We start from the raw sequence: 27,856 nt of genomic DNA on the forward strand, positions 1-27,856 counted from the left end.
AATCAAAAATATAGGAACACTCAAAACAACGTGTTAAATCAAAAAGTGCATATAATCTTTTGGAAGCTGTACACTGCAAGACTAACAATCACTGCTTAAGTCAATGTTGCATTTTAAATACCTCATCATTTAATTTTATTAAAATAATTTCATATTTGCATACAGAATATCACATAGCATATTATTTACAAAATAGATTCATGTCTTACAAAATTGTTTATGTTCACTGTAGGAGCACAGTGATTATTCTGGCCAAATAACAGGAAATCAAGCCTATTCTCCATATGCAAATTCTTTCTTAAACAAAGGTAAATAGACAGAATATTTCTCATCTTACTCTTCAGCGTTTGCAAAGATAACCTCCAGCCAAAGAAAAAACCTATCTTTGATTCTGCCTTTGCTCTATTCTTTCTGGCACAGTTTTTGCCTTACAATGTGTAAAAGACCAGAATTACGAAGGGAATATTGTTAAACTTTGGGTACTTCTATGTATGGTTAAAATTCATCACAGTTAATCCATTACTGAGTTTTCATACTGGACCTCATCAACTTTTTTCTTTTTTTTCCCCTCTTTCAATTTCAGGCTAGCAGATATTTTTGATTAACCACATAGGATAGACTAAATGCTGGGAAACAAATATTTAAAAAAATAAAATAATAAAAATAAAAAATATATTTAAACAAAGCAGAACTTGCATAGAACCTGTTTGCTATTTTGGCAAAAATGGGTGAGTGGTATTTTCAGATTTCTTGTCTTGCATGAAATCAATGGCATTACAGAAGTAATGCAAGGTCAAAAAGGACCTGATATAACTAAAACATTTCTGGTTAGAATACTACCTTCTCTTAAATACAAGTTAGAAGTGCCTTTGACATACAATAATTATGTCAATAATAGTGGCAGAACTCAAAAGATTTTATTTTATACATTTTTTACCTTCCTCAAGACAAAGTCCTTGTGGAAATAAGGCAAGTAAAAAACTTGAGGGAAACATTCAACATTTAGCTATTTCAGATTAGACAAACAGTCTATAAAGTTTATGTAGAAAGATCTTAAATGTTAATATTTAAATTCTTTTCAAAAAACTCGGGGTAAACAGAACATCAGAAGTTCCCTCAAGGCAGCTGACAGAATGCAAGCACGTGCTTCGTACAGCTAAGGGAACTGGACTGAGCATTCAACAAGACTGCTGAACGCATAGAAAGTTAATTATGGTAAGTGAAATAGTATTTACCCATCCTCAAATTACCCATGCAAAAGGATTGCACCTCCTCTGTCCCAATTAAATTAGTTTTAAATGAGCTGCCATTACTGCCATTAATAGAACACACATAAATAGCATGGGCATGCTGATTTTTAAAAGATTTCAGTATTATTTAGAGACTCACATAAATATTGGATCACTTCTTTTAAGTGTAGGAATATAACCTTGTACTTGATGGTTTCACTCTTTAGTAGAAAACATCCACTAATTCTATCAAAATGTAAAAATGGGCTTTTGTTTGTATACTATTTATAACAATTATAATTTCAAACCTAGTCTTGGAAATTAAGATATATTCTTATGCACGCTTATATGCAACCCTTACACCGTGACAAATCCAAATCAGAAGAGCAAATCTATAAACAAGTGCATGTAACAGAATACAGTGTTATCACAAGAGAAAGCATTTCTTGAGTCTTCAAGTGAAGTTGCAAATTAAAAAAAAACACCAATTTTATACCCAAAGCATCCTCTTCATCCAATGTATTAATTATATGTATATACATCTTATATGTATGATGTAGTAGTAGATAAACAAAACTCCATTTGTCACCATTACATGATGATGTGTTCCTTGGCTGTCATTTGCTAGAAGCCAAATACTAAAGTTTTTCAAGCACTTTCAAGCTGTATCATGGATGCAGACACACTCAGTAATCATTTTATTCCTCTGTTACAGAAGATTTTCTAGGTCTGAGAACAAGATCTTTGACAGAGGTAGTGATTTCCTGGAGCTCCTTCCGAATGGTATCTGCTCCTTCTTCCTCTGCTTTATTGTCATCCTCCTGTTCTGCCTTCTTAGACTGACTGATCAACTGTTTCACTACTAATCCCTGGTATTTGATTAATAGAGAATGCTGATCCTGAGGGGAAAAAACAAAACAAAATGGTCAATGTAATGGAAAAGGTAACACAGACCGTTAATTGACTGAAGAGTAAATGTTAAAAAAAAGCATCCTCCCATTCTTATCTTAAGAGGAAAGTGATAGACGAATATATTTCTATCGAAGTATTTTGCAACCTAAATTCTGAGAAACAGTCAGAGAGGGGGAAACATGAAAAGTACACCCATGCAGCAGGAACAGGACAATGAATTGAAGCAATAAAGCAATGTAGTCAGTAAAAACAATCAGTTTTGGTAGATTGGATACAGAATTTGAATATTTCAATTTTTGGAGAGGTACCTCTTTTCTAAAACTGAATAAGAAAAGTTCAAAGCAATCACACTCTAGCTAGGAGATAAGAGAGTTGCAAGAATTGTCAGTGATTTTTAACACCCAACAATATGTTGCTAGCTACAGACAAAGGCAAAAGCTTCAGTACTAATGATAGATGGATTTTATTAAAAATATTGAAAATAGACTTAAAATACATTATCGATCAGGCAAACTACATATTCTGCATACAGTAATGATTAGACATGAAACACAAGGATGCCTGTCTTACATAGCAGCGTTAGTATAATTCCATTTGGTCACAGAAAAAAAAAAAAAAAAAAAGAAGCACTTTCACACAATAATAAGGCCAGAAAGGAATACCTCTGGGATCTTGCTGCTTAAGAAATTAATGATTTGTGGTACAGATCTTCCCGGTGCATGAAGCATACAGTGGGTTGAAAACTGAAATAACAGTACTGATGTCAGGTGCAGCACAAGAGCTGGATCTTCTGTTACTTTCAGCTGTTCAATCAGAGCTTGTCTATGTTGAAACAAGACTTGCCTAAGGAACAAGGAGAGATTACATTAAAATCTGTTTCCCATTCTGTCATAATTCATAATAGACTCTAAAACATATCTGACATTAAGAATGCTATTTTCTTCTCTGACAGACCGATTCTTGATGTGATATTTGTGATATTCCTTATTAAAAGGGAAAACAAAAAAACACAAAAACCAAAAATGGAAGCACTGGTGGAGCTCAGATACTGAAAACCACCCTAGCAAACTTAAATGTAACCAGTCAGCCAAATTAGCTAAGTACAAACCCTCCTGTCTGCCTTCTCCCACAAAATTAGGACTGCCCACCTTTGTATTTTTCAGATAAACAGTTTGGAAAGAACCACTGACTCGTACTTGCACAATCTATGTGACTGCTAGCAAATGAATCATCTGACATTTGTGCAGCAACAGAGCTAATTTTCACATAGTGTACACAGAATAAACACAATTAAGGTACCTTTCCTTCTTTTTGTCTCCTTTTTTCACCATAATATCACAAATATCTGCTGCAGTATCAAGGTATGAAAGGAAATCTTCTAAACTCTATTAAAAAATAACAGATGTAAGAATCTATGTTAACAGGCTACAAAATGAGCTAACTACTGTTCACAGCTAATCACCCCAAATACAACTGGAATGAACTACAGAAAGAAAAAACAATTTTAACGAAAGTTTTTTTCATCTTCCAACAGTTCATATATTTAAACATGCAAACTATAGTATAAGATATCAAGTCTGAAAATGAAACAATAAAAAGAAAAAAATTTTGCAATTCCTTACAGATTTTTCTTCTGAAAAAAAATACAGTGAGGCATCTTGCATATAAGAAGTAATAAATCACATTCCTTTATACTTACACTGCCATTATCTGTTTGGTTTTTTTTTAAATGCTAAAGAATACTTGTTAAAGAATACAGGAGAAAACAATCTTTCAATTACAAGAAGCAACAACCACTATAGCACAGATTATCTCTCAGATTTTATTTTTCTCATTTACACATAAAAGATACACTAGATCCCATCTGGAAGCAAACAGCTAGCTGTACCAGTTTTAAAATGTTAGACCAAATGTCACCTGTTAAAATTCAAATATAAAGAAGGACTTCGACTTAGACAAATTCAAAAGATGACTTTAGTTCTCACAGCTGCAGCAGTTATGTACTATATAGAATCACAGAATGGCCAGGGTTGGAAGGGACCTCAAAGATCATGAATCTCCAACCCCCTGCCACATGCAGGGCAATACCATACTATGCATTACAGCTGTTTATTAGCATATCATCAGAACAGAATATCTGAACTCAAAGATTCTGGAAAGCTTTACCTTGCCATTCAGAGAAGTATGCAGTTTAGTTAAAGGACCTTTGGTATCTTCTGGCAATTTACCTAAAATCTTGGTCCTCACCTGTATGAGAGAGGAATGGAAATCACTTGTAATACTGGTTACTATTTTAGCTGTGGACGCATCAAGAGACAAGATACTTGAAACTCCTGAAAAGGAACTGATAGCTCTGTACCTCACTTGTAATGGTAGAATAATTTTCTGTTGTCATCATTGAATCAGATGCTAGGAAGTTGAAAATAAGATTTGTAATGTCGGTACAGACAGTCTTCAACAGGTGCTTAGCAAGGTTAGTCTGAGTCTCATCTGTTAAAAAAAATGGAATAAAAATAAAAAGACAGGAAAACATCTTACTACAGCTATTTGCTTCATATGAACAGTTATCACAACACTTCCCAAAACATGGACTCTACCAACTACAAGCAGTAGCACTAGAAATTCATTTGAATGCAGGAAGCAAACATCTCTCATTTGCAGTTTTTTATGGAATATTATTCAGCATAAAGGTGAGCTTTCAAGCCTGTAAGTGCATTTTAATGCACTGTCTGCGCTTCAAAGGTATATGAGTCCCTATGCAATCCTCTTGAACTAATACAGCATTGATTCTACCTATCAACTAGTAAAAAGTACACAAAGGTAATGGGACAAGCAGTTAAATAAACAGGCACAGGACGTAAGACTGAAATAGAATTCTTCAAAAAAGAACCAGCATACAAGAACAGAAGTTAATGGGAAATAATTCCATTTATTCCAAACCACAGGAATGTATCTAGATTTTTTGTGTTGGTATTTCCTTTTGCTGTAAACTTTCTACAGAGAAAGTTCTCAAAAAAACCTGAATATAGCAGAGACTCTTGGAAACGTCTACAGTATTTTCCTAATATTACTTTCCAGTAACAAAGTACAGGTAGCTAAAGATGACACTACAAAGTAACCTACTGGAAGATCAATCTACACCTTTTCAAAAACTTATCCTCAAGGAGCAGTTACTTTCAATACCAAACCAAGGGAAGCTTGAGATGGGGGTTCTTCAGAGTCAGGAAGTATTCAGTGCTTTCATTAATTACACAGGTGACAGAATGAACTAAGTTTACTATACATTTTAATAAGAACTGTGAAGGGATGTAAACATTTCGGAAGAAAGGACAAGAACACACAATAATTTGGACAGAATGAAGATTGTGGATATGAAGAAATGTATTTCAGAAAGTGTACAAAGCAGTGCACATCAGCACGAGGTCAGTTTTAAACACTGTAAATATATCCTTAAGTTTTCTCATTTTCTTGAAACTATTGTTCTCCTCTGTTGTTGACTCTGCATATAGATTCTGAAATAAATTCCGCATTCTTGAATAAGTATTTTTAAAGTATACATTTATTATACCTGTGAAATACTTTGTTCCCTTTTCAAATAATCGAATGTTGTTGTACAAGCTTGAGAACTCCTCTTGCAAGTCCTTCATAGTCTGTCTTCTGCTTGCTCCAGAGGAAGATGTTGAAGATGTAAAAACGGAACGCACAACTTCCTGGTAACTTTTTGTTAGAGGTCTTAGAACAGGGGAGAGAAAAAATTAAGCATAAAAACGTTGAAGGTTTTCCAAACATACCAGCACAGAAATCTATCTCCTAACCAGTAAATGAGCAGGACGCAAAAGCCAAAGGGTTATAAGATAAATAAAAAGCAAGTAACTGAAAAGAGAGAGAAAAAAAAGCAAAAGCATTAGGAAATTCAAATATATTTCTGTAATTGCAGAAGTACTACCAGTTACAGTATGCATGGTATGTAAGTGCTTAACAATGCTTTAATGTCATAACAGCTCTTAAATGGGAATGAAATGTAAGACAGGAAAAGATTTACTGCAGCAATGCTATTCTCAAATTCTTTAAAGGGTCAGTACACAGATTTCAGATCAATGAGAGCCATAAGATGGCAAGCTTAAGATGCATTAAGATAGCATATGCCCTCCTTAAGGCACAGTTACTGCTGCACTCCAAGTTTAACCAAGGTAAAGTTGTTATGGGCCTCTCACGTCCTTTTTGCCTAGAACACATATATTCATCTCTGTCTCTTGCATGGTGTATCTTTTTAAAAGAAATTATTCATCTTTCATCACATCAGTTTGCTGACCTGAGTAGCTAACTATATACCACAGGTGCCAGTGGTAACACAAGGAACACGGGACATGAATATACCCAGATAGGTATGTACAGAAGACAGGAATGATGAAATCTCAACACAGATCAACGTAAGGGTAGAGAAATATACTTATGAATCAAAAACCACTTGCTGACAACTACCGCTAGGCAGAGGCATTATTTCCCATTACTGTATCAGTACAGCTTTCTAATACAGAAGGAATTAAATAAGATGGAGCTGTATAGAAAGAGGATATTGTAATTCATTTCCATCAGTAAAATTATTTTCCCCTAAACAAGAAAACAGAATTGAGAGATTCATCTGAAATGAATCACAGACTTTCTAACTCTATTTGAATGATGCAAATTACCTCATTAGATGTTCAGCAAGTTCTGTAATAAGCTCTTCAGGGCAGTCCTGCAAATGGGTCTTTAAAACATCCTGTATTTCCTCTTGCGACATGAAATGGAACTCCAGCTGTTTATTCCTCCCTGCAGTGGCCATAAACAACACTCACTGACCAAAGTTTATACTTAACATTGCTGCAGCTACTGTGTGACACGAGGCGTAGAAATGCTTCTGTATGGGAACTGCTGAATCATGGCCTGAATCTCTGATTGACCACCTGAGGTGAGCAATGAGTTAGTCTTGGAAGCACAGGTGAAGACAATTCTCCTGTGCTACCAGAAGGGGTGGAGCCTGGCTCCACCTCCCCTAGACCCCATTTAAGTGCTGACTACCACTGGGCACCATCTCTTTTGGAGATTGCTCCTCTTGGAGTCTTCTTAGCAAGTCCAGGACAAAGGTAAGCTTTCCATCCATTCTTCTTTAATATGATGACCTGTTTAGCTGAACTTTCCTGTATATTTCTTAATTATAACATCCGTATATTAATTGATTACACAGCTTCCAACTTCAAACATCCACAGAAGCATTGCCAAAAGAAAGCATGACTACAGACAACAATTACAGTCTACGCATACAAAAAAAACTGGTGAAATTTCTCTTTTGATCCCCTAAAAATTATTTTCTGTTACAAACAACTGAAGAAATATACTGAAACGTACTTTTGGTGAGAGATTTCAAAACTGTCTGGCCTGTATTTGTTTAGGAAGGATGACAATGACAATACCAAGGCCAAAAAGGTAGTTTTAAATAACAAAATTGAATAGAACATTATTATTTGAGAAATTTCACAAGGTTGTTTATTTTTTCCTTAACCCCATTCAGTAACATACATGATTAGCAACAGGACCCTTAAATAGAGATTACAGTACATAAAACTTTAGACAGATCAAAGTAAGAAAATTAAACCAGACAACAAAGTTTCTGTAATAAGATCACCTTATAAGCTGCTTGTAAATGCACATTAAATACTACATCTGCACTTTAGTTTTGGCAAAATATTAAGTTCATCAGCAAGCAGCAGAAGTTCATTTTTACATATGAGAATGAGATCAGGATGGTGACAGTGAACCAGAAAGAGACAGGCATTCTATGTACCAGCTGCAGCATAAAGAAGGGTTATTTTGTACCTAAGGAAATGGAATGAATGGAAATCATAACTTTCTCAGTCATGCTGCAGCAGTAATTATCAACATACAATACTTAGAGAAAGAGAGGGAAAGACAACTTAAATCAGGATTTGAAGGATGTTACTTATATTTGAATGGTTACATCTGCATTTATCCTGGATTTTAGTTTGAATATGATGACTGAGTATTTTTTTCCCATCAAAGAACTGATGCAAAAGTGAGGTCCACAAACACAACTTAATCTATTTACTGTAATTCTTCAAAACTAGCAGCAACAACTGTTAAACATGAAAAGTTACACCAGAAAGGGGCAATATAACACAGTTTACTTAGTACCTGAGCAATCTTGAAAAATAACTTCATTTGTGTGTAAATTCACAGAAAACTGAGAGGAATATGACCCAAAATTAAGATGCTCTATATCAAAGCTTCAAACATCTTGTTTAGAAATATCTTGCAATCAGTATTCAATGTCTAAACACTACACGTAAAATGGAAACACACGGTTCTGGTATTTGAGTTAAAGATGTAATAAAAATTATCACTGTTTCATTTTCAGCCACTGTTAAATATAAGTCTAATAGCATATGCATCTACTTCTGAGGAAGCCATCCATGCTCTTCTTAAGTCAGTTGGAAGAAATGGGCAAGAATAGAGAGTGATGCAGACTCATCCTTTAAAACACATCCAAAACTAGTCAGACAGATTGGCCTTCAAAGTACCTTCTTTCTCACACTAAAATGTAGAGTTACCAAGGTGACTAGCTCAAACATAAAGATCTCAGTAAAAGCAAGATGGATTTTATTTTAAAATATTAAAAAATGTAACAGAGCTGGATACAAGTTAATCTATTTATCATACACTATTCAACAAATGTTAAGAAATCAACTATAATATCCAAATCACAGCATAGTCAAGATTGGAAGGGACCTCTAGAGGGTCATCTAGTTCAACCTCCCTACTCAAGCAAGGCAACCTAAAGTTGCTTTCCTAGTACCTTGTCCAGGCAGCTTCTAAGTATTTCCAAGGACAGAGGCTTTGCCATCTCTCTGGGCAATCTGTGCCAATGCTTCATCACCCACAAAGAAAGAAGCAATTCCTGATATTCAGAGGAACATCTTGTGTTCTAGTTTGTGCTCTTTGCCTCTTGTCTGGCACCGAGCGCCAGTGAGAAAAGCCTAGCTCCAAACCTGTTGCATCTTCTCTTCATATACTCTGCTTTTTTCCACTCAAGCCTAGCCCCAACACCAGAACTGGGAGGACAATGACCTCCAACAGGGATTAATCCCCTAAACCCCCTTGATGTCCCCCTTCTAAACACAGCAATCCTTCTAGCTTCCGGCGTCACTGTAACATGGGCCCACCATAGCATTACAGAAGGAAACCGAAAGCAGGCTATTCACGCTCTAACCCTCACCATTGCCCTAGGACTCTACTTTACTGCCCTCCAAGCAATAGAATACCATGAAACCTCATTTTCAATCGCCGACAGCATTTATGGTTCCACCTTTTTCGTTGCCACAGGATTCCACGGATTACACGTAATTATCGGATCATCTTTCCTAACAGTCTGCCTCTTACGACTAATTAAATTCCACTTTACATCTAATCACCACTTCGGGTTCGAAGCAGCAGCCTGATACTGACACTTTGTAGACATCGTCTGACTTTTCCTATACATATCTATATACTGATGAGGATCCTGCTCTTCTAGTATATTAAATACAACTGACTTCCAATCTTTAAAATCTGGTACTAATCCAGAGAAGAGCAATGAATACACTCACATTTATACTCTCCCTATCCTTCATATTAAGCACTGCGCTAACTATCCTAAACTTTCTTCTCGCTCAAACAACCCCAGACACAGAAAAACTATCACCATACGAATGTGGATTTGACCCCCTAGGATCAGCCCGCCTTCCATTCTCAATCCGATTTTTCCTCAGTAGCCATCCTATTCCTCCTATTCGACCTAGAAATTGCCCTACTCCTCCCCCTCCCATGAGCCATTCAACTCCAATCACCAATCACTACCCTCACCTGAACCATTACCATTATTAGCCTCCTTACACTGGGACTTACCTACGAATGAACACAAGGAGGCCTAGAATGGGCAGAATAATAGAAAGTTAGTCTAACCAAGACAGCTGGTTTCGACCCAGCAAATTATAGATGTACCTATAACTTTCTCATGTCTCCCTTACACTTCAGCTTCTATTCCGCATTCACATTCAGCAGCCTAGGCCTAGCATTTCACCGAACCCATCTTATCTCCGCTCTACTATGTCTAGAAAGCATGATACTATCCATATTCATTCCCCTATCAATATGATCAATCGAAAACCAAACCCCATCCTTCACCCTAGTACCAATCCTAATACTAGCCTTCTCAGCATGCGAAGCTGCCACCGGCCTAGCCATGCTAGTAGCCTCAACCCGAACATATGGCTCCGACCACTTACATAATCTCAACCTCCTACAATGTTAAAAATTATTTTACCCACAATTATACTCTTACCAATAACCCTCTTATCCCCAGCAAAATTCATATGAACTAACACCACAGCACATAGCCTTATAATTGCCCTAATCAGCTTACACTGATTAACCCCATCATACTACCCCCTAAAAAATCTAACCTCCTGAACTGGTGCTGACCAAATCTCAACCCCACTACTAGTCCTCTCATGCTGATTCCTCCCTCTTATAATCATAGCTAGTCAAGGCCATTTACAGCACGAACCTCACCTACGAAAACAAATATTTATCTCAACCCTCATCATTATTCAACCATTTATCATCCTAGCCTTCTCATCAACAGAACTAATATTATTCTACATCTCATTTGAAGCCACCCTAATCCCAACCCTAATCTTAATTACCCGCTGAGGAAACCAACCAGAACGACTCAGCGCAGGCATTTACCTCCTATTCTACACTCTAATTAGCTCCCTACCCCTACTAATCTCCATCATTTACCTGCACTCAAAAACAGGAACACTCCACTTACCTATTCTTAAACTTACCCATCCAAATTCAACGGCCTCATGAACAAACCTACTATCCAACCTAGCTCTCCTAATAGCATTTATAGTCAAAGCACCCCTATATGGCCTCCACCTATGACTCCCCAAAGCCCATGTCGAAGCACCAATCGCAGGCTCAATATTACTTGCTGCCCTACTACTAAAACTAGGCGGCTACGGTATTATACGAGTAACACTACTCATACAGCCCGTATGCAACTATCTACACTTCCCTTTCCTCACCCTAGCCCTATGAGGGGCCCTAATGACCAGCTCCATCTGCTTACGCCAAACAGACTTAAAATCTCTCATTGCCTACTCATCCGTAAGCCACATAGGACTCGTAATCGCCGCAAGCATGATCCAAACTCAATGATCATTTTCAGGGGCAATAATCCTAATAATCTCCCACGGACTTACATCATCACTCCTATTCTGCTTAGCTAACACGAACTACGAACGAACGCATAGCCGCATTCTCATTCTTACACGAGGCCTACAACCCCTCCTACCCCTAATAGCCACATGATGACTCCTAGCTAACCTAACCAACATAGCCCTCCCTCCAACAACCAATCTAATGGCAGAATTAACAATTATAATTGCCTTATTTAACTGATCCCCTCCCACAATTATCTTAACCGGAACTGCAACGCTCTTAACTGCTTCCTACACCCTTTATATACTCCTATCCACTCAACGAGGTACCCTTCCCACCCACATTATATCAACTCCAAACTCCAACACACGAGAACACCTCCTCATAATTCTTCACATCATTCCTATACTAGCCCTCATTCTCAAACCAGAACTAATCTCAGGAACTCCTCTATGCAAGCATAGTTTAACCCAAACATTAGATTGTGATTCTAAAAATAGGAGTTTAAACCTCCTTGTTTGCCGAGGGGTGGCTTAAACCAGCAAGAACTGCTAATTCCTGCATCCGAGCTTTAAACCTCGGCCCCCTTAACTTTTAAAGGATAAAAGTAATCCATTGGTCTTAGGAACCACTCATCTTGGTGCAACTCCAAGTAAAAGTAATGGTAATAGTACAATTACTAAACACCTTCACTCTACTAACCATACTTATTCTTCTCACCCCAATTATTTTATCACCCTTACTAAACCTCAAAAATTCCCCTCAATTAATCTCCAAAACCGTTAAAACTGCCTTCCTACTCAGCCTTATCCCAACAACTATCTTCATTCACTCCGGCCTAGAAAGTATTATTACCTACTGAGAATGACAACCAACCCAAAACTTCAAAATTCCAATCTCTCTAAAGACGGACCTATACTCCATAATATTCCTCCCCATTGCACTATTCGTAACATGATCAATCCTAGAGTTCGCCACATGATACATAGCCTCAGAACCACTCACCACAAAATTCTTTACCCTTCTACTCATCTTCCTCATCGCCATATTAACCCTTACCATCGCAAACAACATATTTCTCTTATTTATTGGGTGGGAGGGAGTAGGAATCATATCATTCCTCCTCATCGGCTGGTGACAGGGACGGGCTGAAGCCAACACAGCCGCACTACAAGCTATAATCTACAACCGAATCGGAGATATTGGCCTTATCCTAAGCATAGCATGACTAGCCTCAACACTAAATACTTGAGAAATCCAACAAGCAATCCAACCAGACCAAACACCTACTCTTCCCCTTCTAGGTTTAATTCTTGCTGCCACAGGAAAATCAGCTCAATTCGGCCTTCACCCATGACTCCCAGCAGCAATAGAAGGTCCTACCCCAGTCTCCGCCCTACTCCACTCCAGCACTATAGTAGTAGCCGGAATCTTCCTGCTTATTCGAACCCACCCAATCCTCTCCTCCAACAAGACAGCCCTAACTACATGCCTATGCTTAGGCGCCCTATCCACACTATTCGCTGCCATCTGTGCCCTCACCCAGAACGATATTAAAAAAATCATTGCCTTCTCTACCTCAAGCCAATTAGGCCTTATAATAGTCACAATTGGTCTTAATCTCCCCCAACTAGCTTTCCTCCACATTTCAACTCATGCCTTCTTCAAAGCCATACTATTCCTATGCTCTGGCCTAATCATTCACAGCCTAAATGGAGAACAAGACATCCGCAAAATAGGCCGCCTACAAAAAACTCTCCCAATAACCACCTCCTGCCTAACCATCGGCAATCTTGCTTTAATAGGCACACCATTCCTGGCGGGCTTTTACTCCAAAGACCTAATTATCGAAAATCTAAACACCTCATACATCAACACCTGAGCCCTTCTCCTAACACTACTTGCTACATCCTTTACCGCAACCTATAGCCTCCGCATGACACTGCTAGTCCAAACAGGATACAACCGAACCCTAACAATCTTACCAATCAACGAGAACACACCATCGGCCATCCTACCAGTCATCCGACTAGCTCTCGGCAGCATTGCAGCAGAGTATCTGCTCTAAATTCCTTGACTTAGGTTTCTTTCTTAAAGGCTACTTTATATAATTCCACAAATATGATATGAGCATTTCATTTAAGTAACAGTATTACATCCATTGGTACAATTCTAATGCAACATTACTCTCGTATTCCTTTTTAACCGGAGCTTCCTAATACAATAGAGAAATCAGTGTTGAAAAGCAAGTGATAATAAACAAGTAGCCATGAGTAAAAAGTACCCAAGCATACCTGTGCTGGTGGCTTGTGACTCTTCATCACTGTCAGCATCCTTCCTTCCTTTCTTCTTGGTTTTCTTAATCTTGATTTCTCTAGCATTACCACCTCCTCCTCCTCTCGTGCTTCCACTGCCCTCTGGTGGAGAATTACTTATTTCATAATAAAGTTACAGCACTTTAAAGTTAGCAATATTACGGTAATTTATCTGCAGTACTTGTTACATTTTAATTAAAAAAAATATATCAACTAGTACACTAGTGTCATAATAGTTCCATTCTTAAGATCTAAAAAAAAAAGCATACCAAGTGAAATCCTCATTTAAACTACAGTCATAAACAACCACAAATGCCAACCATGTCAAATTAAAATTGTCATTAAAATAACCAAAGCTGTAATACCTTTTTGCAAATGAAAGTAAATGCAATAATAATTTCCACTGCGGAATAGGAAATTTTCTTTTGGCTGAAAATAGCATTTTAGTAAGCATTTAGCATTTTGTTCAGTGATGCCAAATAATAAAGCTACTCTAAAACATTCCAGATAATGTAACTTTGTTAACTTTCACAGAAAAAATCCTCCGTGGTAAACATTTATCCAAAATATTCTTGCAAGTGTGCATTCAATTAACTAGAGAGCTAATTCTTGTTCAGCTATTCCTCAGTGACAGTAAAGCAATGAGATGATTCTGTCCTGACAAATATAACGAACTACTTAGTTCATAGGTGCCACAATCCATGTATTTGCACTGCAGACAGCATCTCAATGTGCAATACAATCCTTCTGCATAATGTAAGCTGCTTATCTGTTTGTTCTCCTTTTCTTTTCCTTGTTTTTTTTTTTTTTTGAGTTAGAAGAAATCTAAACTCCAGAAAAATCAGTTCTATACTTCCCTAAGTCTTGAGAGACTAATTATTTTTGCATATACGTATAAGGTCCCAACAGTACTATCACTTAAGAAAAGGAAAAACAAAGGCAAGATGATACTACTTAGAAACCCACGTGGACACAATTACTTTGCTGGAACAACAAATTTGTTCAGCTGCAGATAACAAAACACAGTGAAATCTTCTGAGTTTCGACCTCTCAAAACATAAAAAAGAATGGATATTTTTCACAAGTCTATTTGAAATGTGACTACACTGTGAGCAGAGACAAACTGTCAAGTATGTAATATATTAGCTACTTTGCCAAAAAAGCTCCTTTCACCCTGTATTTCACTTTAATACCACTACAGAAAAAGCAACAATCTGCAGTCAAGATCTTATCCACAAAGCAAACAAGCAAGACAGAATTCAGCTAGAAAAGAGGGCATGGTGTATGACTTCAGTCCATAGGAAGGATCATTTCTGCAGTCTCTTGTTTGTAAAAGACTGTTACAAAAGGCAACTGACAACTTATTTTGCAACCCCCAAATTTTCATTACCACAATACATGGCAGGATCTACATTGTGTAAATGGAATTAACAATATGCCAGGTCAGGTTACACTTATGCAGTTGGCAGTCACACACAGACTTCAAGATAGGCAATGTGACATTTGTCACGTTTTGCCATTATGAAATAAAACTTAAATGAACTTAAACCATGATTTTGATTGTAAAATAGCTAAGTCAATACAAAAAAAAACCCACTTCTTACTTAGTGCTTACTGACAGTGATGTGTACGTTCAATCTGTACATGTGAATGTACCTACAGACCCAATGTACATGCTGAGTAGAGTCTTTAATCCTTAGAAGGCTGGAAACTGAAGACATTCTACTTACAACAGTTCAAATAAAGTTCAAGCTTTTCTGCTTCAGCTACTGGCCTAGAAAAATCTGCTGTCTCTTGTGGCAAGAATAAGTTTAGTTTCCATGCCAACTCAGTCGTGGCCTTTTTAAGAGCTGAATCTTATGTTTTAATTTTCAGAGGATATATATATATACAATTAAAAGAGATGCATCAGTGCTCTAATACTGTTACCCTCAGTAGCACATAAAACTGTACATGTGCATTCAACATAGATTGCTCAGCTGTGCTGTAGCAACATAGTTTTTAGAACTGAAAATAGAGTGTTCTGAAAAATATTTTAAACATAGAAAGATTTCAAAGGCTTAAAATGACACATTTCTATTCTGTCTCAAATTAAAATCTACATGGATTCCTTGTTTCTATAGTCCTGTGCAAAGCATCTGGCTCACTCAGGATATCTTTATGGGACTTAATCTGTACTTTGAAATCTCAAATTCTCACATACATAGCTCCACACCTATGGTACAATCATAAGTAGTAGCTGGGCTGTTTCCTAAATATCTTTAGCAGTGGACTATAGGAAATTACTGGACTACAAAATAGAATAATTTTAAATATTTCTGAAGCTAAGATGGTTTTTTTTTTTGTGCCTTACCTGTTGCTTTCTTTCTTCTTTCATCTTTTTTGTCTTTTTTATTAGCATACGAATTTTCTAAAACATAAGACTGCTTTAAATCTTCTTCAGTAATTAAATGAACAGGGCTGTTTTTCATTTCCTATAACAAAGAACACGCAATTAATAGAAAAAAGGTAAAGAGAGGGATGAAGATGGATAGAGGAACATTTAAGCCATTTAGCTACTTCGAAGTATACTAATCTATGACCTTTTTGTGTAGAGCGAGGATGCACTTATTTTTCTTTTAAAAGTTCAGGATCAGATCACATTATTAGTGTGCAAAATTGAATATACACTGCATTACACTAATACAATCTCTTTCCTCACTTTTGTTTGTTTTCATAAGCTGCATTTCAGGCAAGAAGCAAAGAGATGGTAACAGCAACTAGAAAGCCAAATAAACTACACTCCAAAACTCAATGTACCATCTTGACCACTTGAATAACCATACCTTTTCAGCTTTCTGTTTCATCGTATCAGAAAACAGATCAGTACAGCTGCTCAGAAATTTCTCACTGACCACGATGGTGTCACTGAAGACTAAACCTGAAGAATTTTTGTCAAAGATCTCATCACTTGCTGAAGCAAAATCCCAACATCTTCTACTGACAACGAACTTGGCAGAAGAGTCTAAAGTAAAGAAGTTTATATACAATAATGTATTAAAGAATGGACACACATTTGCATGTGGATAAATAGGATCCACAGATACCCCATTTCATAGCTGTTAACTACTTAGAATATATTGCACTTATACAATTAAAATAGTAATTTAAGAGTAAACGCTATTTTAGATCTTCCCTGGTGAACACTGCACAAGAGCATCAGTCTGGGAAACAGCACGACAACTTCAAAGCGCATCTCAGCAGATACTGAACAACATCAGATCCAAAACAACATCTGACCTCCTCATGAGAACAGAAATGCTCTAAGGCCTCAGAATTTACTAGAAGAAAATGGCTTATAACTCTCTACTTACAGAAACACTGATAGGAGTTCAGTTTAAGATTTTTTTTCCAAAACCATACTAAGAAAACGTATTGCTGTCTAACTGAATACTGACATGGTCTATCCTTGTTTTTGTTCAGACCAACTTAAAGGCAAACAAAGTTACTTCGCTTGTTATATCTTAGTCTGCATATTCTTCTCCTATAACATGAGATGTACATCACACACATACAGCTTCAATAATATAACATCTGACACACACATCTGTCAAAATAAATAAATCGAACAACAGAAAGAATCACTTACTGCTACGTCTATCCAACTTCCAGAGCTGATAACTTCATCGACAGAAGCTTCAACTCGGTCCACAATCTCTTGACCAACACAAGCTGCTCTCAGAAATAAGAGTTTTGTGGACTTGTATCTTTTTTGATGTAGCCTGCTGGGTCAGGGATGCCAAGTCTGTACAATGCATCAAATTCTAAAAAATAGTTAGAAGCCCATTAAAATTAAGTACTGTTATTGTATGGGAACTGCTAAATCATGGCCTGAACCTCTGATTGATCACCTGAGGCGAGCAATGAGTCAGCCATGGGAGCACAGGTGAAGGCAATTCACCTGTGCTGCTGGAAGGAGTAGAGCCTGGCTCCACCTCTCCTAGGCCCATTTAAGAGCTGACTGCCAGCAGGGAAGGATCTCTTCTGGAGAGCCACTCCACTGGAGTTTTCTGTGTGAGCCCAGGTTACGGGTGAGTGTACCTATCATTTCTGTTCCCTGCTTTGGTGCAGCAACTACGTAGCCAAGCTCTTTGCTATACCATAACATCTGTATATTCATTAATTGTAAGTTATATACTCATTGGATCCATAAGAAGTAATCTGCTTGAAAAGCTGGAAAATAAGAATTACATTCCTCCACAGAAACTCCTAGGTACAACTATAAGCCAATGCTCACCATAAACTTACTTCAGCACAAGTTACAGGTAAATACAGTCAATATACATATGAAGATTAAATCATGGATGTTACCACATGAAGTTCTGGAAAAAATGCTTTATTCAGATTCCTACATTATAAGATCTATCTTTGCAGTGACATCTTTCCAAAGTATTCTAACGTAAATAGAATGTTTACAATACATAAAATGGCAAACTTTTGTTTTCTCCAATATAGCTGTAGAATCATTCAGTGCCTCTCAAGCAAGGCATTCAAAGCATTCGGTAGTTTAAACTTAGATATTCTGAAAACATTCAAGCACTGTATTAGTCAAGCAATATTACAGAAATGCCTAATAGTACTACAGTAAACTATGACAAGCCTCTTCAAAATGCAAGACTAACTGCTATTTAGGGGCGGGGCGTGCCTTTTGGGACCATAAGGGTACATTCCTCTGTTTATTTAGCTCCACGTTCTCCCACATCTCCCGTTTTAAATCACCATCATTAATCATCACTCAGCTTCAACTTAGGTACACATACTAGGACTCTAATTAGGACACTAAGTGTTATCCACTTCAGTTTTGTAAATCTCGTGGAAAAGGTTCTTCCTGGGCACTACATTCTTGGCTAACAGTTAAAGCTTGGTTGCAAACTAGACACCTGACCTGAAATTCCCAACTACGTGGGTCAAATACAACCATGTGGAAAGTCTACAATGAGCAGTCTAAGAAAAGTTTTCGGTAATAAAAGCAGCATTTTTAACATCCTTTGTAAGAAATACTGTTACTGTTTAGCAACATGGTTTTGTATGCTGAAATATGGTTGTGCTGAAGTAACAATGGTAAAACAGTCTCTAAAGAGGAGAATCAACTACTTTATTTCCACTTACTCTTGAGAGGCTTTACTCTAATATAGGCACTGTCTAGAGTAAGATTAATTACCTAAACTAGCTTTTAAGAAAAACATGTTATCTAAGAGAAAAAAAGATTAATTACCTAAGTAACCATTTTGTTTGAAAAACGAATCCACCCAGTTGCTCTGTGTTCTGGCATAGATGTCAGGAACAAACACAGCTTTATCCTGCCTCCCACCAACCACAGTGCCTTTTAGACGACCGGTGTTAACAAGTTCTTCTAGCACAGCTGAAAGAAAGAAAAACGAAACAGTATTTCTCATTTTGATGTACCCATTTATTAGAAAATAGCAATTATTTTTCCCATTCTATTTTCCTCTTCATTAGTTGTTTTTCTTTTTAGCATTACTTGAAAGGAACCAAAGATCGAGCTACAAGCACTTGTTCTGCTGAAACGTTTCTGAATCGTATCAATTATTTTTAATGCTTCTGAGAACGTTCTTGGCAAAAGCTCAGGAAATTGTACTAAGTTCTAAAAGAGCAAGCCACTATGGTAGGATCAAAGCCCTTTTTACACAACACATATCCAGACAGTTTCAGTTTTTAATTTAGAAAATGCAGACAATACAATAGAAGTATATTTTATTAAAAGTGTTCTTTTTGCATTTGCATGTTACCCAAGAAGAAGATAAAGAGAGGTCTGACCACACTAAAACAATACAAGAAATTGTTACCTCATCTGCACGAATGTTAGCACCTTGCCTACTGGTTGCCATCTTCATGGTTTGCAGTGCTCACACTGTTGCCAGTAATAAAACTACTTAAAAAGCACAAATAATGCTGACAACAGATGCACTGGTAACTGTTAGAAGCAAAGACCTAAGCCTCTCTTGATGCTAGCTAAGGTATTTTCGGTCCATTAAAGATAGGTACACGTCTGATTTGCCTCTTATGCTCTGCTTTTGCCTTTTCATAAGTCACTAGGTATACTGAAAAATGTACCTCAACTGTCAAGCTTTGCAGCAGTTTTTTGTGTTTTTTTTTTCTTCTGGAAGAGGCACAAAAGTAAAAGTAACATCATTAAAAAGATCTCTTCAATATTTATGGAATTGAAATAGCATCACTGAAAAATGGATCAAATGAGTTCTGACAGTAATAAGGTTTTTAAAACTTATGAAACAGCAGATGGAATGAAATACAGTAAGAAGAACTAAAGAGAATACTGAACTAACTTATTAGCAGCAACATCAAAAATAAGAAAAACAGTACTAGAAATGCACTTAGCCATTGTGCTGACTCTTGGTGATCAGAAAGCACTAGAACTTCATATTAACATTATACATGACGAGTATATGATCATGTAATTGCACGCAGGACCGGTTTAAAAAAGACTAATTGCATAATGAAATTTGTTATTTTGCAGCATTATGATAAATAAATCTATAAATCTATGTTTTAGTAGATTTTCCTCTTAACCTATGAAGATTTGGATAACAAAGTACTAGAAAAAAAGGAAACCTTACACTGATTATATGAAAGCAGAGTATTTATACAATTTGATTTAAATGCTAAGATTTTCATTTATAATGAATACGCTTGTCACAAAACAAGAAAGTAAGCAGAGATATTAATGGAGCTTGAGTATGCAGTGCCCTGAAGGATAAAGGACCCAATCAAACAGAGAGATATTAACTTCTATGAGAGCAAGAAGAAAAACCATTAAAAGATTCTCAACAGCAGCAATACGTGGTCAGCCAACACACAAGACCAATGATGCTTTAAGTAGAATTTTTGAACAGATGAGAGGGAAATCCTGGTAGTCAAAGAAAAGCTGAAATATCAGAAGCGACGTTAGAAAAAGTTGAAATATTAGCAGTTGGATAGGAAATCTTAACGGATTTCCAATTAAAGAGTTGCAGAAAATAAAAGTAAACAGTTTAAGAGTACGCTTTATCTCTCAGCATACAAAGACATTGAACTGTGACCATAACAAAAGCTCTGCCTCTAATATCACAGAGCAAAGTCAATAAATAAAATCCAGAGCAGTTAATGCTGTTTGGCTACATAAAATCTGTCCCCTTTTGTGTGCTTTACTGATAAAACTGCCAGTACCTAAAGGCAAATAACATAACAGATGACAAAATGCACTTCTTGCATCAACCTACACCCAAGGGCATTTCATTACTATATGCTCTCACTGCTTTAGATACAGGGAACATCCCTTTAGTTACGGATAGCACAAAATGTTTAACACTTTTTATACTACAGAGAAACGTATTGCTTTATTCTGGAATTGATAGCATATACTAAAATGTTCCTTTGAAAGTGTATTTCTAGTAATGAAGAATCTATGAATGAACAAAAACACAAAAAAGTCTGAATGAAAACTCACAGTAAAGTAAATGTTCTTGAAATCCATACCGTGTGATCAAGTTACTTACAGGTGTAGGCCTTGTAAAAAGACAAAAAGAAAACAGTGCATTTACTGAAACTGTGAAACTGACCTGGAGAATCTAGAAACAAGATGTTATTCTAAATGGCCAAAACTATACAGTATCAATCTGCCACACTGGAATTTAACAGAGCTTAAAAGGCTTCAATTTTAAATTATGATGGAATTATAAAACATAACAGAGCTATGAGAATCATATGGAAGTGTTTTTTGTTTGTGCAAGTTGAAGATTATTAATAGAATAAGAAAAAAAATCTCTTTAAGCATTTGTACTGAATATATGTCAATATGTAACTGACCTGGGGAGGAGCACAATGACAGCAAGGATAGATATTCTCTGAACACATTATCAAAAAGCTACTCATCAACAACTTTAGCCAAAATGTAAAAACGTTTCAGTCATACTTTTCTTCCTCTCCTGGCCCCCATTTGAAGAAAAAACAAAATTAGCATAACTGAATGTGTCACTCCGGGAACTGAATTGCATTTAGAATAAATGTAGACATCTGCCTTTCTTTTCTTTTTAAGCCACAAGTGAATCTGGTCCGTAAAGAACTAGGAGAAAGATAATTTTAATACATGGTTGCAGGTGCTTCAATTTACCGAGTAATCGCACTGAAGAGACCACGAATGCGTGCTCGATGCCGGGAAACAAAGGCCTCTGTAAAAATCACCCCACGGTTTTCCTGGTCCAGCCTTCCATGAATAATTCTACCCAAACGCTTGGATAAAGCCTGTAAATAGAAGAGGGGATGACTATTAAAATTGTGTATTAGCAATACCAGTCCAAAATGAATTCAAAAATCTGGATTAACAGATAAGCAAGTTAGTTTTGCCAATATATGCATACAACAGCAAAAAGAAACTTTGCAACGAATCAGTAAGGTTTGAAGGTGCATAAAAGAAACTAAAATTTAACCTTCCTTTTTCTTTTTTATACAAACCAGTACAAACCAATTCATTATCCATTTTCTCCGATAGATAAGAATTAAATTAGCAACAATAAACACAGAATAAAGAGATAGTTATAAATATGAAAAGTGAATGAGAAATATTATTTCCTTATTCCAAGAAATAAGGAAAACCAATATATTAATTCCCATATTTTGGAAATGTTTTTGTAGAAGCAGATGATGGAACAACGATTCTGTTTATAAACATCATGAGTCAACATGATTTTACCTCACAAGACTGCTCACCCATCACGTCTCAGAATTACCCCTTGGAAAAAATACCTTCCAAAAAAAAAAACTCTATCTCATTTGAAAGTCATTAACTTTAAGACAATTCTCCCTAATACTTTTAAGCACTCGAACAGTCACTAACAGAAGTAAGTAGTTCTGTATTTCTATCATGAATCTTGACTTCAGCTTTAAAAAACATTTATTTTACTATTCCTGAATAACCTTAAAAGTTTCTACCACTGTATTTCTGCTTCTCAGATAGCTAATGTAACTGATGAAGTTATCTTTCTATCTTCTCTCAAATAAATCAAAAAGAAATCTGTCAACAACTGTCACACTGCAACCTTTATATATTCATTGTTTTCTGCCTAGAATTACAACCAGCCCATTACAATTAAAGCCATGGCTATTGCAAAGATGACAAAAGAAGGTGAACACAACTGATTCTACACTAGCCAGGTTGGCAGGTTACATCACCTGTGTCAGGAAGTCTCCTGGAAGGTCATATGCCTTGCAGAGTTCTGATATTGTCACCTGGCCAGTTTCCTGTAGTTTATCATTTATTTCTTCCGCTAGTTGATCTAGGTAACTCCTTATTTGAAAACAAGGGGAAGAAAACAAAAGACATGTTACAGACATGCACTTCCTCCGCTGAATTATGAATTGACCTAACACTATATATACCTCTTTCTGCTATAAATTTTCCAAAATAAACTAAAGTTATTGTAATTGAATAAAGGAGAACAATGCCAGTGAAACCATGTGTTTTAAAAGCCTGGTAACCTGGCAGCTAGTATTTAAATTTGTTATTGATTTGCTTGTATGATACCGTCAGGAAAGCAGGAACAGGAAAACATCTTATTAAAATGAGACTTAGAAAAGGACTTCAGTGATCAAAGTAGGTCTCAGTTACTTCAAGAAAGCCAGGAGCTACGCATTCCTTGCCACAAATAAAGCCTGCAATACAATCAATAAAAGAGACACCCCCAAAACAGCATCACTGCAATGTTCGTTGGTGTGCTGAAAGCCATGAAATAACTGGCTCATACATCTTAGACTTCTGAGCTAAAGAAAGAAGTGGGTGAAAATGAGAGGGTTTGTCAACAGCTGAGACAGACAGTGAAGCCACAGAGCAAATGCAATCTAGCTCCTGTATACAAAGACACGAGGAACTAAGAAGTGAAGCCCTCAAGACAGAGACATTCAAAATGCCTTTGCTTCATGGCTTCGGTGATGATTTCAGACACGCCTCACTAGCCACTTGGAAAAGAAACACTGGTCACCCAGCAGCTGTTGTAGCAATCAAGAAAAATGTATTTCACCTCAGAAGCACCAAAGACTGATCATCACGGTTAGATTGCATTTTCAAAACAGAAGAGAAGTGAGTTATGCACGTTGCTCCTGAAAGTACTCACTCATTTATAAGCTGTCCTAACACAAGCTGAACAGCTTTGTCTGATTTAACGATATCATTAGCTCTATTTTCAATGTGCAGAAGGTCCACATTTATTATCTAAAAATAAAAAGTAAAAACTGAAATTAATTCTCAAACATCGAGCTACTAAATGAAAAAAAGATTTCTTTTTCCCTAATATTGTACACATCTACAGGAAATTTGTAATTTGGAACAAAGCATGAGTGAGGAAAAAAAACAATAAACAAACTTTGCAACTGTGACAATGTTAAAAGAAAGCTGCATAGTAAATAAAAGTGCAGAAAGCTATGTATAGATAGTACTAAGCTGTGTTTCAGAAAGGTTTTCTGATTCTAAGTAATTCTGCTCTAGCCAGAAGGGAAAATTAGTCACAGAGGAAGACAACTGGAGGATAAAGGTTAGTGGAGACAAGAGATTAATGAAGGAAGAGGGAAGATCCAAAGAGGCATGCAAAGTTAATTATGCATGCTCCTGCTGCTTTAGATTTAAATGGGAAACATGTCTTTTCTGTTTGTGCCCTCAGTTTAAAAAGGAAGAGTCTATCAAGAAAATCTGTATGTTTTAGGGCTGATTTCATAGATCATGGAATATCATTACGCACAGAGGAACTCTAAATAATGCAGCAAACAGATGCATAAAATAATCTGCATAAAATAATGGACAAAATCCACATTTATAATATATACGGTAAAGAAAAGGAGAAAATATACTTTATTATTATTAAAAAGTTACCTGTTGTAAGTCAACAATGTTTATTCGACCTTCAAAAAAAAAAGTACAAACATACTTTTAGTGCATAAACCATGCCTGAAAAGGTTTAAAACACAATGTAGTTCATTATATACAAAACACTTTACTACTTCTACATAGACCAATTCAACCAATTTCAGCTTTAATTATTGACAAATTAAAGAAATCACAAGTGGAGGGAGGTGCTTCTGCTTGTCTACTCTGCTCTCATCGGACTCCACCTGGAGTACTGTGTCCAGTTCTGGGCCTCCAACACAAGAAGGACTGCTGTTGGAGCAGACCCAGAGGAGGACCATGAAGATGAGGGCTGGAAGAGGGCTGGAGAACCTCCCCCTAAGAGGACAGGCTAAGAGAGCTGAGGCTTCTCAGCCTGGAGAAGAGAAGGCTCTGAGAAGACCTTATAGTGGCCTTCCAGTACCTGGAGGAAAGCTGAGCAGGGGCATTTTATAAGGGAATGTAGTGACAGAATGACGGGAAATGGCTTTTAACTGAATGAGGGTAAATTTAGACTAGATATTGGGAAGAAATTCTTCACTGTGACGGTGGTGAGACACCGGAGCAGGCTGCCCAGAGAAGCTGTGGATGCCCCCTCCCTGGAGGCATTCAAGGCCAAGTTGTATGGGGCTGTGAGCAACCTGTTCTAGAGGAAGGTGTCCCTGCCTATAGGAGGGGGTTGGAACTGGATGTTCTTAAAGGTCCCTTCCAGCCCAACCCATTCTATGATTCCATGATCTTATTCTACACTATAGCTTTGCTAGAAAACCGGTAGAGAAACTCCAAAAACAAACAAAAAAACCCCACTCCCTCAGGAACTTTAAAATCAAGCTATCATAATGATATGATACACAGTGGTGTCACAAACTGAAACTTACTTGTAATAGTAACAAAACAATGGATATTCTGTAAGAACATTGCAAACTTTATCTTTTAAAACATACAATATTGTGAAATTCACCCACGTACGTAACTGAAGTACAATACAGTCTCCTCATTACAATCAGTGACAAAAACAAGTTTGAAGCATTATTGAACTCCTTGCACATCTACGTCAGGTCAGACAAAGCAGATGGCTTCTCACACAGGTAAAATAAGACCTACCAATGATAATTTTAAAATGTCATTATTAATAACAACGTGAAGAGAATGGTTTTGAAATTCTGAGTCCATGCAAACACCCGGCTGGGTATTTAAATACACTTAAAATGGATTCTTAGACCACTTCTACCTCAGAAATTCCACAAAGACTTAAGAGAATCAAGTAACATTTCCCGATATAATTAAGTAAAAGCCTAATACACACTTGAAGTAAAAAAATAATCAAATTCCTGGATAGATGAAGCATCAAGGAGCATGCCCACTTTTCTGTAAGACGATGGATACTGAAGAAAACTTTCAGATCTATCTCTGATTTTCAGAACTAATTTCCAGATCCAGAGGAAGAAAGCACACATGACACTTACCACCACAAACACTGAGCTCATCCCAGATCTCCTTACTGATCTGTGCTGGAGTGACATATTCTTTCCCATCCAACGTATGCACCACTTCCAGCTGCTTTTCCGCAATTAGTTTAGTGACAATTTCTATACAGTTCCGCTCCGACAATCTGAGAACAACACAAAGAACAACCAGTTCATTCTAAGCACCTGCTAACTTCAACTCACATTTTGACAATTCTACGCACAGGGAAGAAAACGACTGCTTTGCGTTTCTGTGTATCAAATATATTTATGATCAGAAAAATTATGTCACAAGGCATCCCCCACAAACGAGGCACTCAGCTTTTCTAAGGAGAGTCACCGTTGAGATGTGATTTCCAGTCCTGTTCCGAACAGCTCCTCCAGCAGTAAGGCTGCACCTTCCTGTGCAGGGATGCATGGCCGTGCTTACAGAATTCGGGTTAGACACTGACAAGCTACTTCAACACTTTATTTTTAAATATATTTTATTTCGTAATGCGTACAGGTTCTCGCACCAACCCCGATTACTCAACAGCGCAGGGGGAGAAGAGCTGCGAGGCTGTCTGCCAGCTCAGACGTAAGGCCATAAGGCACCCGCGCTATGTCCTGAACACAGACCCGTGTGTGACTCCAGAGGTGCCGTTCTGGCGCCGCTGGCACAGCACCTCCTGGGCAGGGCCTGCCGAACACCCCCACACACCACACACACATCGCTCTGTGCTCGGCTCCACTCAAGAGGCGGGCAGGGACGGCTGCCGGCGCAACGGTGGGCTCCAAAGCCCGACGCGATTCCGGAGCACCCTGCTCACCTGTGGGCCGCCTCGGCAAACTGAGCACGCTGGAAATCGGCAGCCAAACGCCTGATCTCCTCCCAGTCGGCCGCCATGACCGCCCTCCCGTTCCACGTCAGCCTCGCCGGGAGGCTACGGGTAGCCAGAGAGGACACACCTCCGCGGCGCGCCCGTCGCACACAGCGTCCCCTGCCGGCCTGGATGTCTCCGGCCCACGGCTCAGCCCAGCTGCTTTCAAGGAGCGGATCCGGGGCTGGCGGGTTGCTCGTGGAAACCCCGTCCAAACTACAAGTCTGTTACTGCTGAAAAGTCCTGTGTGGAGCCACGAGACGATGATTCTCGCGGGTCCCTTCCAACTCGCTGTTGAAGCAGCAGGGAAATAGAATCCTTGCAGCTGTTCCTGTCGGGAAAAAGAAGAGGGAACTTAGCTGGGTTCCTCCTTCCTAACCATAGACGTATGCAGAGTGCTTTGATTTTAAGGATACCCCACAGCCTTTGGAGAATCCCTCTCTACAGTCTGATAGTTTCTTTGAGCTGGCCACACTGAACATTGCAGATAAAACCCCAAGTCAGGTTTAATAGATTAAGCATTCATGTGGTGTCTGGTGTAACTTGAATTCAAGCAGCAGCTGCAAAACCTGGGGAAAAAAATCATCTGTAAATAGAGACTAATCTGTAAATAGAGTGTAAATTTGTTGTTGTCGTTATTTTCAAGAGTCATATTGTTTTAGCAGTGAGCAAAGAAGGGGCATGTGAATTGTAAACGCAGAGCAGTTACGAGTATATCAGTATTTCTAAATTGCAGGTTCCGAGTCCTCAAAGAGATTTCATAACAACCCTTTTCTTTCCAGATGTGTGTACATTTGCAGAGTTGTGTGCCTTAAGTTTTTCTATGCTCAACTATTATTCAAGTAACATACAGATTGTTCTTTTCCTCATAAATCAGTGTTTT

General features: G+C 37.6%; 1 protein-coding gene across 1 annotated transcript; it reads right to left on the reverse strand.

Annotated features, from left to right (window-relative positions):
* Positions 1-106: 106 nt before the first annotated feature.
* Positions 107-27,041, reverse strand: UFL1 (UFM1 specific ligase 1). Its single transcript, XM_003204338.4, is given in 21 exon segments — positions 107-2,128; positions 2,804-2,984; positions 3,441-3,526; positions 4,308-4,388; positions 4,501-4,631; positions 5,710-5,873; positions 6,833-6,953; positions 13,700-13,822; positions 16,074-16,194; positions 16,546-16,661; positions 16,664-16,724; positions 17,349-17,473; positions 17,476-17,523; positions 18,975-19,121; positions 21,225-21,283; positions 21,888-22,018; positions 22,946-23,060; positions 23,884-23,981; positions 24,636-24,664; positions 26,114-26,259; positions 26,923-27,041. Coding segments are annotated over 21 exon segments (2,361 nt in total). The 5' UTR covers positions 27,000-27,041; the 3' UTR covers positions 107-1,927.
* Between the last annotated feature and the right edge of the window lie 815 nt (positions 27,042-27,856).

Source organism: Meleagris gallopavo, chromosome 2 (genome assembly GCF_000146605.3).
Source record: "Meleagris gallopavo isolate NT-WF06-2002-E0010 breed Aviagen turkey brand Nicholas breeding stock chromosome 2, Turkey_5.1, whole genome shotgun sequence".
Taxonomy (NCBI): Eukaryota; Metazoa; Chordata; class Aves; order Galliformes; family Phasianidae; genus Meleagris; species Meleagris gallopavo.